The following is a 17,154-nucleotide window of genomic DNA, read 5'->3' as shown; positions in this document are numbered from 1 at the left end:
ATTGTACAAACTCAGGGCCCTTCCCACATGAAAACCAAAAGCAGACGAAACCCCCAAAAAACACTCAAACACATTACTCGCTCCCACAACCTGGAGAGGATTAACAAAACAGTGCAACTAAAATGGCCGTCATCCTCGGCCTTCGTAAAAAACAAACATCACATCCTCGGCCTTCAAAAAACAAACATCCAATTCTTGGCCTCAAAAAACAAACATCCAATTCTCGGCCTCAAAAAACAAACACAACTGGCCACACATTCGACTTTTTGGCCTGCTAGGGCGATGCCTTGGCCATCTTTGTGTGGCCCCTGCCCGCCCTGCTGCTCCTCCTCAAAGTAAGGCCATTGGCTGCTGCAAGGCTGGGGGCAGGCTCCAGAGGGGCACATGTCGTGACGGCAGATGCCCATGGGGGTCGGCCTAGTCGAGGTCTGGCCATCGAGCGGGCGGCTGTTGAATGCTGCAGCTGTGGCTGGCCAGCATCAGTCGCTGCAGCAGCTCCTGGCAGCTCCACTGGGGGAGTGGCAGTGGCGGCTGGAGGAATGGGGGCAAGCTGGCGGATGGCAGGCGCTCGCTGGTCACCTGAGACACTGGCACTCGCCCGGGCCAGCACTGCAGCATGCGCACCAATCTGCCAAGGGACAGACCGCTGTGCTGCTGCAGCGCGCCGGGTGCCCTGGCGATGCCTGGCTAACACAGCGAGTGTGGCAGCAGTGAGTGCCCATGTTGACCTGTTCAGTGACCTCATCAGAGCACCCAGTGACTACACGGCACCACTGATCAGCTGCCCACTCGCTGCCTGAGCTGCCCCGAATGCCGCCCGACTCGCTGCCTGCTCTGCCCCGAATTCCGCCAAACTGATGGCCTGTGAGACCCCGACATCGGTGACACTCCGAGAGAGGGACTCGATGGCCTCAGGCAACCGTGCCACTACCCCCATGAGCTCCGTGTGCCGGCGCTCTGAGTCCGCGGACAAGTCCTCGAGGCGTTCCATCTCCTCGGCGAAGACCATCTCTGGACTGGAGGCCGGACTCTCCCTCTGGGGAGAAGGCCGCCGAGCTGGCCGACCCTTCCTGCGTTGCTGGACGCCGCTGGGCCCAGCAATTGGACTCCCCTCCGACCCTTCCCCCCTCTGGGGAGAAGGCCGCCGAGCTGGCACCCCCCTCCCATGTTTCTGCAGGCCGCAGGTCCCATGAGCTCCCCTCCCCTCCGACACTTCCGCCACGCTCCCCTCCAGGGAAGACGTGTCCCCTACATTTGCATGGGTTGCCACGGCTGAGGGTTCCCCTGATGGGCTGCCTTCCTCTTGCTCCTCCTCCTCCTCCTCTTCTGAGGGGCTGTCACTGGCAATTTCAGGGACCTCCTCCTCACCATCTGAAAGCAGGAAGGCACAAGAGTAGCTTTAGAGTGAGGAGAGGGTGTCAGCGAGGGATGCATGAGTGGTAGCATTCAGCGCATTGGTCGGACAGTGGCAAAGGATGTAGATCTGATGCGCAAGTGGGACGAGAGAGGTCCAAACGTTGATGTCCTTACCATTGGTGCCCAGAACAGGGTCGGCATCTCCACATGCAATGGGGCCAATCACCCGGCCACCCATGATGGGCTCCATGCGATGTTGCAGCTCGGTGAGCGGCTGGATCTGGGGTCGGCCTCCCCCGGTCGCAGTCCGGCTCTTCCTATTATTGGCCAGCTTGGCCTGCAAGAGAAAGGACGGCCTCTAAGTACAGTGTGTAGCCCTGATCTTGTGTGCACTGCCTCCCATGGTGGAATAGCCTGGCCAGTGTGTCGCCCTGATCTTGTGTGCACTGCCTCCCATGGTGGAATAGCCTGGCCAGTGTGTCGCCCTGATCTTGTGTGCACTGCCTCCCATGGTGGAATAGCCTGGCCAGTGTGTCGCCCTGATCTTGTGTGCACTGCCTCCCATGGTGGAATAGCCTGGCCAGTGTGTCGCCCTGATCTTGTGTGCACTGCGTCCCATGGTGGAATAGCCTGGCCAGTGTGTCGCCCTGATCTTGTGTGCACTGCCTCCCATGGTGGAATAGCTTGGCCAGTGTGTAGCCCTGATCTTGTGTGCACTGCCTCCCATGGTGGAATAGCTTGGCCAGTGTGTTAAGTGCAGAATGTGCAATTGATGTTCATGCCTGTCCCATAGCTGCTGGATGAGGGCTGGCCATTAGGGCTTTCAGGTCCCTTTGCCCATAATGTGAGGTGCACATGCAAGGATGAGGAGGACACTGGAAAGGGTACTCACCCTGACAATCCGAGTGAGGTCATTAAACTTTTTGCGGCATTGGACACCGGTCCTGGGGACCTCGCTGTTGGCTGACACCTTGCTGGCGACATGCCTCCAGGCTCTCCAGTAGACGCGGACCGGCGCCTTCCTGCCATTGTCCGGGTACAAAAGATGGCGCCTCTTCTCCACACCACCAACCAGCACACTCAGATCACGCTCTGAGAAGCGCTGCGCTCGTTCACGGGCCTTCTGCATGGCTTCAGGCGCTATTTGGGTCCAGCAGCAGTGTTCAGGCCTAGCTGCAGGGCTCCACTATCCAGGGCGTGGCAGCAGACCAAGTCAACCCTTCCCCCTTAAGAGCTGGCCGGCGCCAGGGTGTCTGCTGTCAATCACGAGATGGCCGCACCTGCGCTGCGCCCGGCCTTGGCGCTCTCGCTCAGCACCTCCGGCTTAGCGCCTAAAGAGAGGCGTCCAGTGCCAGTTTTAGCGCTCGAGCAAACTCTTAGGGCGAAGCTAATGAATATCGGAGAAGTGGCCTCGATTTGGCGGCAGGCGCAAACTTTAGCGGCCGCCCGACTTTACCGCCCCAAAAGTGGCTACAATGAATTTCTAGGCCTATGTGTTTTATGCTCAGTTGTTTGTGGATCCATTAAACTACTGGTACACTCTTCAGAACTGTTACAATTATTGTATAACAAATACCTTCACCCCTAATCCTTTATCTTCCAAAACAATTATTTTCTTATTGGATATATGCTACGTGAAGACTAAAAAGAATTGTTTTTTTTAAAACGGCCTCAGGCCTCTTTTGGAAATCTCATAGCAACTGGCCCAAGAGCAACATTGCCAGAAACAGTTGGTACTTAGAGAATAAATTAGAAAAAAAAACCTTAAATATTATATAAACAGAAACAAATAGCGACTGAGTAATTACCGTAACAAAACTAGTACAACTTTGCCATCAGCATGACTGTTCCCTGACATGGATCATTTTGCTTTCCTAGTTTCTACAATTTTATCCCCTCCTTTCCTGAAGGTATTGTTTCGTGGATTCTTGGACAGTGGCCACTTTTGGTACCTCAAGCCAACTGGCCATTCTTCATGTGTGAGCCTGGATAGTAAGTGTCAGCAGTTTTTTTGACCATAGTATTTATTACAGTAAAGTTCAGTCATCTTCTCAGCTGATGTCCACACATGATAGCAACCCTGATGGGCACCCTGAATGATTTATATTGTTTCCACCCTACCTCAGGCCAATTTATAGAGTCCTCTCTTAGATCAGTTAACTCAGCACAGACCAGACATCAAACCTCGGACTTTCTTGGTCAACTCCACCTTGCTACTTTTAGCAATAGAACCACCGAGGAAGCATTTACAGCAGTCAGTTTTTGGAACCAACTTGCAAATGATCAGGCTTGTAAACAAAACTAAAGGAAGAACTGAATCCCATTTCCCTGGTGATTTCTCCAATTTGATTAAACTACAGCAATGAATGATGTGTAGTGTCAAGCTAACAACTTCACTTCCATCAGACTGACAGTCGTAAAGGTGGGAAGAAACAAACCGAGAGGGAAAAGAAAAAGAAGATCCTGGCAGATAGACGCAAAACTCTAGACATCGACGATCTGAATGAGGATGAACTGAAGTAAGGATAAAAGTGCTTTATTGTTTATTTGCCCATCAATGTTCCATGTCCGCTTCCCTGAGACTGCATCTATGCCATCCTTGATTGGGAGACACGGCAGTCCACTCTATAGAGGCCTTCACAGGTGCTGCTCTTGCATTAACCCATCAGCAGGCTGCTTGAGTTATGCAGAAACAGACTCTCTTAAACAAATTCCTTTTCTAAATACTGTAGTAAATTGGTGAACCCAGCTTCTGGGGAAGCCCAAGTGTGAATCTCTACTTAACTTGGGACTCAGTTATTCATATATGGTTGTCAGTTAAATGGCATGATTCTGAAATTCCATGGGGATTCTATTGCTCTCCTATTGTAACACCAGCAGGAGACTGGCAGAATCTCCAGGGAAGCGGCACTCATGGCTGTTTTCAGTTGCCTATCCCATTTTCCTGGTGATTTCTCCAGTGTCTCTCCTGAATTGCAATGGAAACCATAGAATTTTAGGCCCATGGCATTGAACTGGCAATCATATATATGTATAACTTTGAACTCATCTATTTACCATGTCATTTATAACTTCGAAGTATTTTCGTAAAGGACTTTGGATCAGTATTTCAGGCATTCAACAAAATGTGTATTGTGTGAATAGGGAGAAAGGCAAGGAGCTGTGGCAGTGGCTGTTCCAATTGGAAGCAGAAAAATTTGACCTACAGGCGGAAATGAAACAACAGAAATATGAGGTATGTAGAAATGTGAATATTTCTGCTAGTTTAGAATTTGTACTAGCAATTTCACCAGCTACATATGGTCATCATTACATTTCATTTTTTTGATAAATTTGATATACATCAAGGTGTTGGATTCAATGCTGGGGAATAGAGCACTTTTCCACTTGCCGGGCATGTATTACACATCCCACATGCAGAATAAAACTTTCTCTATTTTGCTTCAACTCTTAACTGTCCTTAAAAACCAAGTCTATCTAAGACTGTAATACTGCTTCCAAATCTGGGAGGTTCTTCTAACACTCTCCTGTATTCCTGGACAGACCATGATTGGCAATTTCTCTCTCAACCTTAACCTCCAATTTCTCTCTGTATATTATTTATAAAATGTTGTAAACTTCCCTCTAAATTGCAAATATGCCATTCCTATAAACTTTTCCTTCTCCCTGTATCCTCACTGAAATGAAAGCTAATCACAGTTTGCTATTGTCAAGTCATCCTTTCTCACGATTTTATACCTGTGGACTTCCTTCCCTCCCCTCATTCTTTCCCTTCTTTCTAATGTCTTTAAACCTTCAAAACTCAAGAATAGCATAATCTAATCACTACTTTCTCATTTCCCATGACTTCTATTTTTATCTTTTTTAATCTTATTGGCAGACTACTGTTGGTCTTGGCCCAGACTTAATTTTGCAATAAAAATAACAGAAGCAAAAGTGTGATTTTTTTCCCCCCTATCCAAACATCAACCATTCCTCTGGGTTTCTGAGTGATGCCGATTTTGTGCCATTTTGTGAAAAATTATAGATTGTTTGTGTTGTGGTCCTTTGCCTTCAAGTTACTGGGTTGAGATTACAAATGCACTTTGATTCACAAGCCTAAAGCTTTTTTGGCCTTGAAGTAGCTGATGTATTCTTTATCAATTTATAACACAAGTTTCTTTTTCATACTTAAAGAAGAAATGGTAGGGGTTCAGTGCTTTCCTTGGGCCAGGACACCAGGGATAACTCCCCAACTCTTCTTCAAAATAGTGCCTTGAGATCTTTTACATCCACCTGCGAGAGCAGACGGGGCCTCGGTTTAACGTCTCATCTGAAAGATGACACCTCCAACAGTGCAGCACTCCCTCAGCACTGCACTGGAGTGTCAGCCTAGCTTTATGTACTCAGGTCCCTGGAGTGGGACTTGAACCCACAACCTTCTGACTCAAAGGCGAGTTTGCTACCAATATTTAAATTTTTTTTTTTTAATATACTTTATTGAATATTAGGAACATTTACAACATCGTGATCATTTCATTGTATCATACAAATCAATTCCGCCACTCTGCACAGCCATTCCGCCACCACATTTTAACATCAAAACCTGAAGTTTAATTTGTCTCCTGTAACATATATTAATCGACTGCACTTTAAAAATTGATTGTAAAATACTATCTTTAAATTCCTTTCTGAATAAAACATCCACAGAGCTTTATAATGATATTTTAGCTTATATTTAAAATCCTCTTTTAGATTGATTCTCCTCCCCTTAAAAAACAGAGCATTCCTTCTTTGCACAATCATGAATCTAGCCAAACTGAACATTAAATTAATTGCCGCTCTGCTAGACTCGGGCAGACTCTCCTGCAATCCCCAACTCAAAATTGAGTCCCACGGGATTTCCATTCTCGCTCTTCGGTCACCACCCAGCAAAAAACTTCATGCAACTGTTGAACATACAGTAGTACTTAAAATCATTTAACTATGGACATAACACCAGTAAATGGGACAGAGTCTCATCCCGTGTCCCACACATTGGGCAAGTTGCCCCTCCACTCGCCCAATCTTGCACAAGACCGTCATGGTAAAAATCCGGTTATGAGCCAATTTGAAATCCAGTTCAATCCGCTCTGGACATTTAAAATTCACCCACACTCCCTTCCAAATGCTGTTGAAGTCCAGCTGTGGGTATATACTCTGCCAAAACTCCTGACCAGCAGGTGTCTTGAATCTCCATTCTCTAAGTACCTCATAGAAATCTCGAGTATTACAGTTATCAAATTGGACTGACTCTCCCCCTTTCTCTAGCAGAAAGCTTGGAAAAGCGGGACGCATTTTACTTCCTTTGGAGATTTCCGCATTTATTTCTTCCATCCAATCCTTTGGCATTGCCTTCACAATCTTCTCATACGTGATCCCTATTCCTTTTTCCTCTACCTCCTGATCCTCCTCCCACATCATGTCCCTCACTATCGCTTCCGGCAACCAACCTGGAAGTACCTCATATAATACATCTTTCACACATATAATACTAGCTTTTATAAAAGCTTGATTAAATAAAACCTCTCCTTCGATGTTGACCCAGCTGTTCAAAAATAAAGGCTGTTCTAAAAATTCCTCAGTCCCCTTGAGCATAAACTGCACACTTTTTAAAAATTGGGCCCAAGTCCCTACAACCCCCTTATAAAACCTAGGGAGAAGTTTAATCGATTTCAAAAACATATTATTGTATTCCTTATACAATATCCCCTGCCCTCCTATCCCACTTCGTTTTAAAAAATGCTCAAAACAACTCTTCCAAAAACTTGTATTTGACTTCTGAAGAAATCTCTTCACCCATTTGATTCTAAAGGATTTTTTCTTCAAATCTCCATCCAATGATGGTATTGTAAGCCACCAAGGCTGGTTTCCCTTCCCATAAAAACCTCACACAAGCCTCTCGGATGGACTTTTCCGCCCACTCAGGAATATCCTCCACCGTCAATAAGTACCATAGCTTAGATAACAGGAGAGCGGACACCACTGTCGCTCTTCCTTGCACTTTCAACCACCTTCTTTCCCATCTTCCCAAAATCTTTTTAATTTTCATAACCTTTGGTTCCCAATTTAATCGATCCATTTCATCCCTGTCTTTCTTGTACCCTATGTGCACCCCCAGAACTTCCAAAATCTCCACCACCTAAAGGGACTTTCCTCCAACCATTCCCCCTACCCCTTCCTGCAACCAGGCATTGGGACTTACTATAATTCACTCTGGCTCCTGATGCTCTACAATATTCCTCCACTACATCCATAGCTTTCCTCACTGACTCCCCATTTCTCAATGTTAAGGTTGTGCCATCTGCATATTGGTGTATCACCGACACCAGCCTGGAACTGGGAACCATAATCCCAACTACACCTTGTTTCTTTCGCATCATGTAACCTAATGGTTCTGCTACCAATGTGTCTCATTGATCTCTGTATCGGAAAATACTTGGATAAAAAACCATTACATTTAACACAGCTAAATATGTTTGAATAAAAAATCCTTATCCACTCAATGAAATTTTCCCCGAAACCAAATGCTTCCAAAATCTTCAATAAAAACTCATGAGACCCCCTATCAAAGGCTTTCCATTGATCTATCTTTAATACATAAGTCTCCCTCCCACTCTCTTCCATGAGCTCTATCGCATCTCGGATTGAGACCACAGAGTCTGCGATGTCCCGGCCTATGGCTCCATAGGACTGAGAGGGCAAAACTATCTGCGGCAACACCTCCTTCATACGATTTGCCATAACCCTCACCAAGATCTTATAATCCACATTTAATAATGTAGTGTCCGCGTATCAATAACACACGGACTGCAGGAGAACAATAATAACAGGTGTTTACTGAACAGAGGGTATGCTGAAACTGAAAGTACAGAAGCCTGCTACGGCTTTATGTACAGGTGTGGTCACTGCCGGTATTACAGTATAAAATCAGTTCTCTCTTAAAGGCACATACACAACAATTCCTCCCCTTTTAGATAACAATTAAATAATAACTAATTACAATTACAATTTTCTCTGTACTATATACATCAACTGAAGTAATCATTTATAAATTCAGTCTTTGAGGAAGTTTCCTGATCCTGACTGGATAGCGCCTTTCTCGAGTATCCTGTTCTTGCGGCGGAGTCAATTCTGGCTCATTGTCATTGGTTGGTTCGTCAGCTTCCAATACCACTGATTCTGAGGTAGACGCAATCTGTACTTCGGGTTCATCACCAGGTGCGCATGCTCGTGGTATGGGTTTGGCTTGTTCCTGTGACTCTAGAATCTGGTCAGCATGGCGTCTCACGATGCTCTCTCCAACGTCCACTGTGTACATTAGTGGTCCCTACTGTGTGCATATCGTTCCTGGCTGCCATTTTTCTGTTCGGTAGTCGCGGGCCAAGACTGGTTGCCCTATCGTGAAGCTCCTGGTTGGCTTCTCATTTATGTGCTGGAATTGCTTATCCTCAACATCTCGTCTTATGTTTGGTTTGAGCAAATCCAGGCGACATCTTAGCCTTCGGTGGAAGAACATTATGGCTGGAGCTTGGTTCGTGACTGCATGCGTCGCATTCCGGTAAGCAAACAAGAAATTATCCACCTTGTGTTGTAGTGGTATGTCGTCATTATACATCGCCTTTATTGCTTTTTTAAAGGTCTGAACAAACCTCTCAGCCAATCCATTTGTGGCTGGGTGATATGGGGCAGATGTGTAATGTTTTACCCCATTATTCCTCAGAAACCTCCGGAAATCCTCGGACACAAACTGTGGTCCATTGTCGGAGCAAATCTGTTCTGGCAAGCCATTCCTGGCGAAGATGGTCCGTAGGACTGCAATAGTTTTCTCCGTGGTGGTGGAGGACATTTTGATGACCTCTGGCCATTTCGAATGTGCATCCACGGCGATTAAAAACATTGAGTCCATAAATGGACCAGCAAAATCAATGTGTACCCATTGCCATGGAGATGAGGGCCACTCCCATGGGTGTAGCGGGGCCTGTGGTGGAGCGTTTTGGACCTTCTGGCATCCTGTGCATCTCTTGGTCATATCCTCGATTTCTTTATCGATTCCCGGCCACCACACACACGCCCTGGCTAGGCTCTTCATTTTTACCCCTCCCAGATGACCCTCATGAAGCTCATTGAGCACTCTATCTCTCAACTTGGGTGGAATTACCACTCGGGATCCACACATCAAGGTCCCCCGGCACACTGACAGCTGTTCTCTCCTTGGTGAGAATGCTGGCAACAGTGAGTCGCCATGTGCTGGCCATCCCTTCACCGTCAAATCATAGACCCGAGAGAGTGTCGGGTCATTTCGAGTTTCCTTCTCTATACTTGAGTTTGTAACAGGTAGACTTTCGACTATGGTCGAATGGAATATCTCAACAGGGTCCACTGCAGGTGCTTCCTCCACCATAGGCAATGGTAGGCGCGACAGCCCATCAGCGTTTCCATGCTGTTTCGTACCCTTGTACTCTATGTCGTATTGATGTGCCCCTAGAAAAAGTGACCATCTTTGCAGCCGTTGCGCCGTCATCACCGGAACGCCCTTCTTTGGGTTAAAAATGGAGACCAGGGGCTGATGATCAGTCAGTAGGGTGAATTTCTGCCCGTGCAGATAGTGATTGATCTTCTTCACCCCCCACACCAGGCTGAGGGCCTCCCTGTCAATCTGGGCGTAGTTACGCTCGGCTGAGGTTAACGAGCGCGACGCAAAGGCTATTGGCCTCTCTGAACCGTCAAGGAATTTGTGTGACAGCACCGCTCCGATGCCGTAGGGAGACGCATCACATGCCAACTGAATCGGTAGTGTTGGATTGTAGTGGGCCAATACTTCTTTTGAAGTGATTAGGCATTTACATTTCTGAAAGGCACGTGGGCGTTCAGTGGGTGCAGAATTGTAGATAAATTCGGCAAGAACTTATGGTAGTAGTTCACCAACCCGAGGAACGACCTCAGTTGCGACACATTATCCGGTGCTGGAGCCTTGACTACTGCCTCAATCTTGTCTGGGGACTTATGTAACCCCTCCTCATCAATCATGTGGCCACAATACGAGATTTGTCTCCTGAAAAACTCGCATTTGGGGCGGTTGGCTCGTAGCCCATATTCTTGTAATCTCGTGAGCACCTGCTCCAGGTTGGCAAGGTGTTCACTGTCATTTCCGCCCGTAACCAGGATGTCGTCCAAATAACACTGGGTCCCCGGGATCCTTTGCAGGACTTGTTCCATCACCCTCTGCCAAATAGCCGGGGCTGATGCTACCCCGAATACCAGTCAGTTGTACTGGTAAAGACCTTTGTGAGTGTTTATCGTGAGGTATTTCCTAGATGCTTCTTCCAACTCCATTTGTAGATACGCTTGGGCCAGATCAATCTTCGTAAAGCGTTTCCCTCCAGATAGTGAGGTGAAAATATCTTCTATCCGTGGAAGTGGATATTGTACTGTGTGCAGGACTGGGTTCACAGTTACCTTAAAGTCCCCACAGATGCGAACCTTCTTCGGATCCCCAGGCGTGCTGCTCAATGATTTCTTCATTACAGGAACGATGGGTGTGGCCCACTCGCTCCAGTCCACCTTGGACAGCACACCCGAACGCTCCAGACGCTCCAGCTCTGCTTCAACGGCTGGGTGGATCGCGTACGGTACCGGTCTGGCCTTAAAACATTTTGGGTTTGCGTTATCTTCGATTTTTATCGTTGCCGTTACTCCTTTTAGAGTCCCAAGTCCTGTTGGAACAGCTCTTTCGCGTCAGTTAGAATTTTTGACAGTCGTCCAGGTGTGATGTCGTCATCCTTTTTGTCAGCCACAGTTAGCGCCTGAATGGAATGCCCATCCAATTGTATTTTTCGGATCCATTCACGTCCCAATAATGGTGGTCCTCCATCTTGTAGTATATATAGATACAGTTTCTGTGTTTCCTTGCCGTTGTATTTAACTGGCACCCTTATTTTTCCTCTGGGGTAGACTTTTTGCCCTGTGTATGTCTTCAATACAATGGACGTGTCCTTCAAGGGTATGTGTGAGAATAGCCGCTCATAGTCTCGTCGATTCATGACAGTTAGGGCTGATCCTGTGTCCAATTCCCTCTTTACTTGGGACCCTGCTATCATGAGGGTGACCCAAATGGTTCGGTGATCCTCCTTTGCGATCACGTTGTGTAACTTCGGACAACTTAGTCTCCTGCTCCCAGAGTCATTATCACTCTCCTGATCTTCTGAACTACTGTCTGTCATTTTTTTTACTTTCTTCTACTTTTCCTTAGTAGTTCTTTTAGTGTTGGTTTTCTTTTCCGACCTGCAGACTCTTGCTATGTGTCCCACTTTCCCACATTACCTGCATACTTTGTCCTTAAACCAGCAGTCCTTCTGATCATGGGTTGTTCTGCTGCAGCGATACCACGTTTCTGCTCCATATGCCATTTCGTTCGCGCTATATTCTTATGGTTTCTGTTGTATTTCCGCAGCTCCCCGTGCTGCTGCTTTGTAGGATACTGCCATGCTGAAAGCCTGTTCTAGCATCACGTCCTTTTCCGAGAGTAGTCGTTTCTGGGTTCCTTCACTCTGGAGCCCGCAGACAAACTTATCCCGTAAGGTGTCTGCCAGTCCTGCTCCGAACTGGCAGTGCTTCGATAACTTGCGTAGTTCCGTAAGATAGTCAGCATTGCTCTCATCTTTGTGCTGGTTTCTTTTATGGAACTTGAATCTTTCTGCTATCAGCAGCGGTGTAGGGTTTAGATGTTCCTGTAAGATATTAACAATCTCTTCAAAACTTTTCTCCATTGGTTTAGCTGGGGTAATTAAATTCTGCAATAGGCCGTACATTCTCGCGCCCATCAAATTTAATAACATCGACGCCTTCTTTCCATCGGCCACCTCATTTGCCTTGCAGTACACTTCAATTCTTTCCACATACGTGGTCCAGTCTTCTATTTCGTTGTCGAAAGCAGTGATACTGCCACTCTTCGGCATCTTGGGTGGTTTAAAATGGCGCCTCCCGCGCTTTTCCTTCTTCCCCAATGGATTAAAATGGTGCCTCCCGCGCTTTTCCTTCTTCCCCAATGGAATAAAATGGCGCCTCCCACGCTTTTCCTTCTTCCCCTTGCTGCCAACGCTGCTCCTAGCATTCTAAAGGGTAATGGCAGCGCCCCGCGGCTTCGGCGCGTCTCTGTTTCCTTCCCCTCGTTTTAGTTTCTCTACGCTGCCCGGTTCTTGAGCACCGACTGCGCCCTGTGCGCTCCACCCTCTGTCTCTCTCTTTTCCTCCCGACGACGCTGCACGGCCCCTTTGCAGAGCCGCTCGATTGAGCTTGAGCACGCCGCAGTCCGGAAGGGTCAGCGCACTACCTGCTACCAGCACGATTTGCTGGAACACCTTAACTGGGGAGCCAAGCCCATCTCTCCACAGCCTCCCCTGCGATTCTCTGAACTCCGCTGGATCACTGGGCGGTTGCCCGCGGTCGACGCCCGTTGCTCTGACTTCGACCTCCAAGAAGCTTCTTTTCAGGGAAGGATCCCTGTGAGGTGATGCAGTACTGCAGGTGAGTTCGAACCTGCTCGTCGCCAGTGTAGTGTCCGCGTATCAATAACACACGGACTGCAGGAGAACAATAATAACAGGTGTTTACTGAACAGAGTGTATGCTGAAACTGAAAGTACAGAAGTCTGCTACGGCTTTATATACAGGTGTGGTCACTGCCGGCACTACAGTATAAAATCAGTTCTCTCTTAAAGGTACATACACAACAAATAATGTGATGGGCCTACAATTCTTCAGATCCCTTCTGTCCCCTTTATTTTTATATAAGCTAAGCTTATGACACCTCTCCTCATAGATGGGGCCAGGCTTCCCTCAATTTTAATTTCCTTATAAACTCCAAAGAGCAATTGACTTAAAATCTCGAAAATTTTTGCACTTAGTCCATCGGACCCTGGGCATCCCCCCCCCCCCGCCCTTCATTCCACTTATTGCTACTTTTATTTCCGCTGATCCTACTTCTTTGTCACACATGCTTCTCTCATCCTCCTTTAAAGCCTCTTCAATAAAAGCACTAACCTTCTCCATCGCCAAATTGGAAATGTATTCTTTTGTATATAACTCTTGTTAAAAGCTGCTAGCTGCCTCTAAAATCTCCCCACTTTCATTAATGATCTTCTCCCCAACCTTCAACTCTCCAATTAATGATAATCTCTATCGCAGCTTCTCTTGCTCTAAAAAAATATCTGGCACATGTTTCGCCCTCCAATGCATCTCTAGCCTTTGCACGGAGAATGGCCCCCTTGCATTTTTCAGCTTGCAACAATTCCCATTCTTCCTTTAGCACCCGGAACTTAGTCTCAGCTCCCTTATCCCCTCCGTCAACTGCTTTACAGACATCCGTAAACCTTTTGTTTATATTCTCTTCTTGACGCCGGTTAGCTGCCGCCCTCTTTTTCCCATAACATACCGAAAAAACTTTTACCTCATATTTGAAATTGTCCCACCAAACTGTTGAGTCTGTGTTTCCCAATGTAGTTATGCTGAATAACTGGACACAGACTACAGAAATAATTAAACAGGTCTTTAGTAATTGAGGGTCAGGGCTGAACTGAAATACACTTTGCTCCACAGGGTTATATATATACCGGTGTGGTCACCACCGGTACTACAATGTACAGGAGCCATCAAAAAGTAGTCCATCCCTTAAGGTATCCTCTTAAGGTGGTACAGGTTACATACACTACACAAACTCTTCTTTCTTTCAAGAACAAAGGTTCCTTCCGAGCATTGTTTATTATATTTAAAATCCCTTCTTTATAAGCAATTTCTTTCAGGTATTGATTGTTTAAAATCCACAGCCCTGAACCGATCTTAACTCTGCTGTTCTTAATTCTAAGAACCAAAGACCAGTGGTCACTAAAAAAATATGTTTTTATAATAAATGTACTGGTCTCGCTAGACGTGCTCCTATCTAGTTATCCAGCAAGTTAAACACTTATTCAAATAATTCCTCGAGAAGCCGGTTTGCTGTTTTGAAGCTTTACTTGAACAAATTTGTGAAACTGTAAACAAAGACAAAGTATGTTTTGTACATAGAACTGAGTACTATACATTAAATGTTACATAAGATATAAACATATTTATAACAATAGAATAGACTAACTGTAAAACTAAATGTCCCTTGAACTAAACTTCTGTAAATACCAACTAATAACTTTTTATAAACAAGGTACTGTCAAATACTACACTGACAAAGTTGCTATCATGTTAACAAACAAAGATACTCACAGATATTGCATCTGGCCTAGCATATGAGATAAGATGGCACTAGATTGAGAATCCCTCATGGAAGATTCTCCATTACTCAGTCAGGTTCTTCCTGGAATTCTACTTCCGGGTTCAAACAGGAACAAGAGGTCAAATGACCTCTGCTGTATACTAACACTGCTATACAATAGCTACCACCAGAGGGTGCTATCTGCATGTAATAAGTCCAGAACACTCCCCGTCTGGAGTCGTTAGCGACTCCACATAGTCCTAACTTTACTTGTCACTGGAATCCTCTGGCGACAAAAGAAGAACCACCTCAGAGACAGTCCGTCGGTGTCAACAATAGGATGCAGCTTCCGTAGACTGCTGTGAGGGGGTAGGTTGCGTTCTGCTGCTATGCACTTCAACTCTTCTGAGTAACACTCATGTTGGACACTCTTCATCACAAAGATTTTGGCTCTCTTGAGCTCCTCTTCAGAGGGACTCTTACAACAGATGAGCCACCCATGGCAGCTACTCTCTTGTGTAGACTGGGAGAAGGTATGAACTATGTGGGTTAGGCATGCTACCGTCTTTATGAGAGTGTTCCATTTGGAGAAACGCTCGAAGCATTTGGTGCTCATCAGGTCCTTAGAGATTTGAGTAACGTTCGCTGTGACTTGAGGGCGTATCTCGGAGTCAGAAACAGGGTTGAGGAGGTCGAATGACTCATTGAGTTCGGAGAAGTGCGGGGACGGATCCTGAAGAAAAGCAGGTCCTGACAGCCATGTCATGCTGCTGAGAAGGGACGCTGTTACAGATTTAGACCCATGGTCAGCTGGGTTCAGGTCTGCGGGGACGTACCTCCACTGGTCGGGGGATGTGGACTGTCGAATACGTTGGACCCTGTTGTTCACGTATACGTAGAACCATCTACTTTGGTTATGGATGTATCCTAGCACCACTTTGCTGCCTATATAATATGTGATGCTGTCGAACTTCAGATCAATCTCCTCTTCTATGAACTCTGCAATCTCAACTGCTAATACTGCTGCGCACAGTTCCAATCTAGGTATGGTGAGGTCTGGCTGGGGTGCCAACTTGGCCTTACCAAAGACGAAGCCGACTTTGCTTTGTCCATCTTGAGTGGTGACCTTCAGATAAGCCACACCTGCAATGGCCTAGCGGATGGGTCTGCAAAGACACAAAGCTCATTGAATTGGGCATTTGAGGGAGAGAAGGACATATAGGAGCGAGGTATTCGGATCTCCTGTAAGTCTTGGAGTGAGTCTCTCCATCTGTCCCACTCTGCTTCCATCTCTTCAGGGAGAGGTGAATCACACTCTTCAGCGCGTGTGGAGAGTTCCCTGAGGAGCAGCCTGCCTTGTATGGTGACAAGGGCTAAGAAGCTGAGAGGGTCGTATAGGCTGTTGACTGTAGAGAGCACTCCTCTACGTGTGAAAGGTTTCTTGTCATCTAAGACTTGGAACGCGAACGTGTCTGTTGCTATGTTCCAAGACACTCCTAGGCTACGCTGTAGGGGGAGGTCATCAGTGAAGAGGTCCAGATCCTTGACGTCCTTAGCACGATCTTCAGGGGGGAATGCCTCCATCACTGCTGGTCTGTTAGAGGCTATCTTGTGCAGCCTGAGGTTGGATAGTGCAAGTAGTTCCTGAGCTCGTCTGAGGGTACTGATGGCCACTGCTTCGGTCGGGAATGACTTCAGTGCGTCGTCGACATAGAACTCTCGTTCGATGAACCCTCTCACATCGCTGCCAAAGACGTTGTCTTCTTCCTTGGCATCCCTCCTCAGTCCGTATATGGCGACAGCAGGGGACGGGCTATTCCCGAAGACATGGACACGCATTCTGTAGTCCACAATGTCTCTGCTGGGGTCGTTGTTACTGTTGTGTATGTACCTTTAAGAGAAGAACTGATTCTATACTGCAGTACCGGCAGTGACCACCCCTGTATATAAAGCCACAGCAGGCTTCTGTACTTCAGTCTTAAGTTACCCTCTGTTCAGTAAATACCTGTTATTATTGTTCTCCTGCAGTCCGTGTATTATTTATACTCGGACACTACATTGGCGATGAACAGGTTCGAACTCACCTGCAGTACTGCATCACCTCACGGGGATCTTTCCCTGAGAAGAAGCTTCTTAGAGGTCGAAGTCAGAACAACAGGCGTCGACCGTGGGCAACCGCCCAAGGATCCATCAGAGTTTGGAGAATTGCAGGAGAGGCTGTGGAGAGCTGGGCTTGGCTCCCCAGTCAAGGTGTTCCAGCAAATCGTGCTGCTAGCAGGTAGTGCGCTGACACTTCCGGACTGCGGTGGGCTCGAGCTCGATCGAGCAGCTCTGCAAAGGGGTCGTACAGCGTCGTCGGGAGGAAAAGAGAGAGAGAGAGGGTGGAGCGCACAGGGCGCGGTCGGTGCTCAAGAACCGGGCAGCGTAGCGAAAATAAAACAAGGGGAAGGAAAAGTGAGACGTGCCGAAGCCGCGGGTCGCCGCCATTACCCTGCAGAACGCTAGGAGCAGCGTGGCAGCAAGGGGAAGAAGGAAAAG

General features: G+C 47.0%; 1 protein-coding gene across 6 annotated transcripts in view; it reads left to right on the top strand.

The window, feature by feature from the left end:
• tnnt2a (troponin T type 2a (cardiac)) overlaps positions 1-17,154 on the top strand; it is a 63,301-nt gene that overhangs the window by 33,744 nt on the left and 12,403 nt on the right. For all 6 annotated transcript variants that reach the window (XM_086011425.1, XM_086011427.1, XM_086011424.1 and 3 more), the window contains 2 exons: positions 3,763-3,875; positions 4,501-4,591. In XM_086011425.1, the coding sequence (XP_085867551.1) occupies positions 3,763-3,875; positions 4,501-4,591 (204 nt within the window). The remainder of the gene's footprint in view (positions 1-3,762; positions 3,876-4,500; positions 4,592-17,154) is intronic.

The sequence above is a fragment of the Somniosus microcephalus genome, chromosome 18 (genome assembly GCF_052327205.1).
Source record: "Somniosus microcephalus isolate GS21.2 chromosome 18, FLI_Smic_1.0, whole genome shotgun sequence".
NCBI classification, from domain to species: Eukaryota; Metazoa; Chordata; class Chondrichthyes; order Squaliformes; family Somniosidae; genus Somniosus; species Somniosus microcephalus.
Note: the sequence above shows the minus strand (reverse complement) of the source record. Positions and strands in the feature narration are given on the sequence as shown.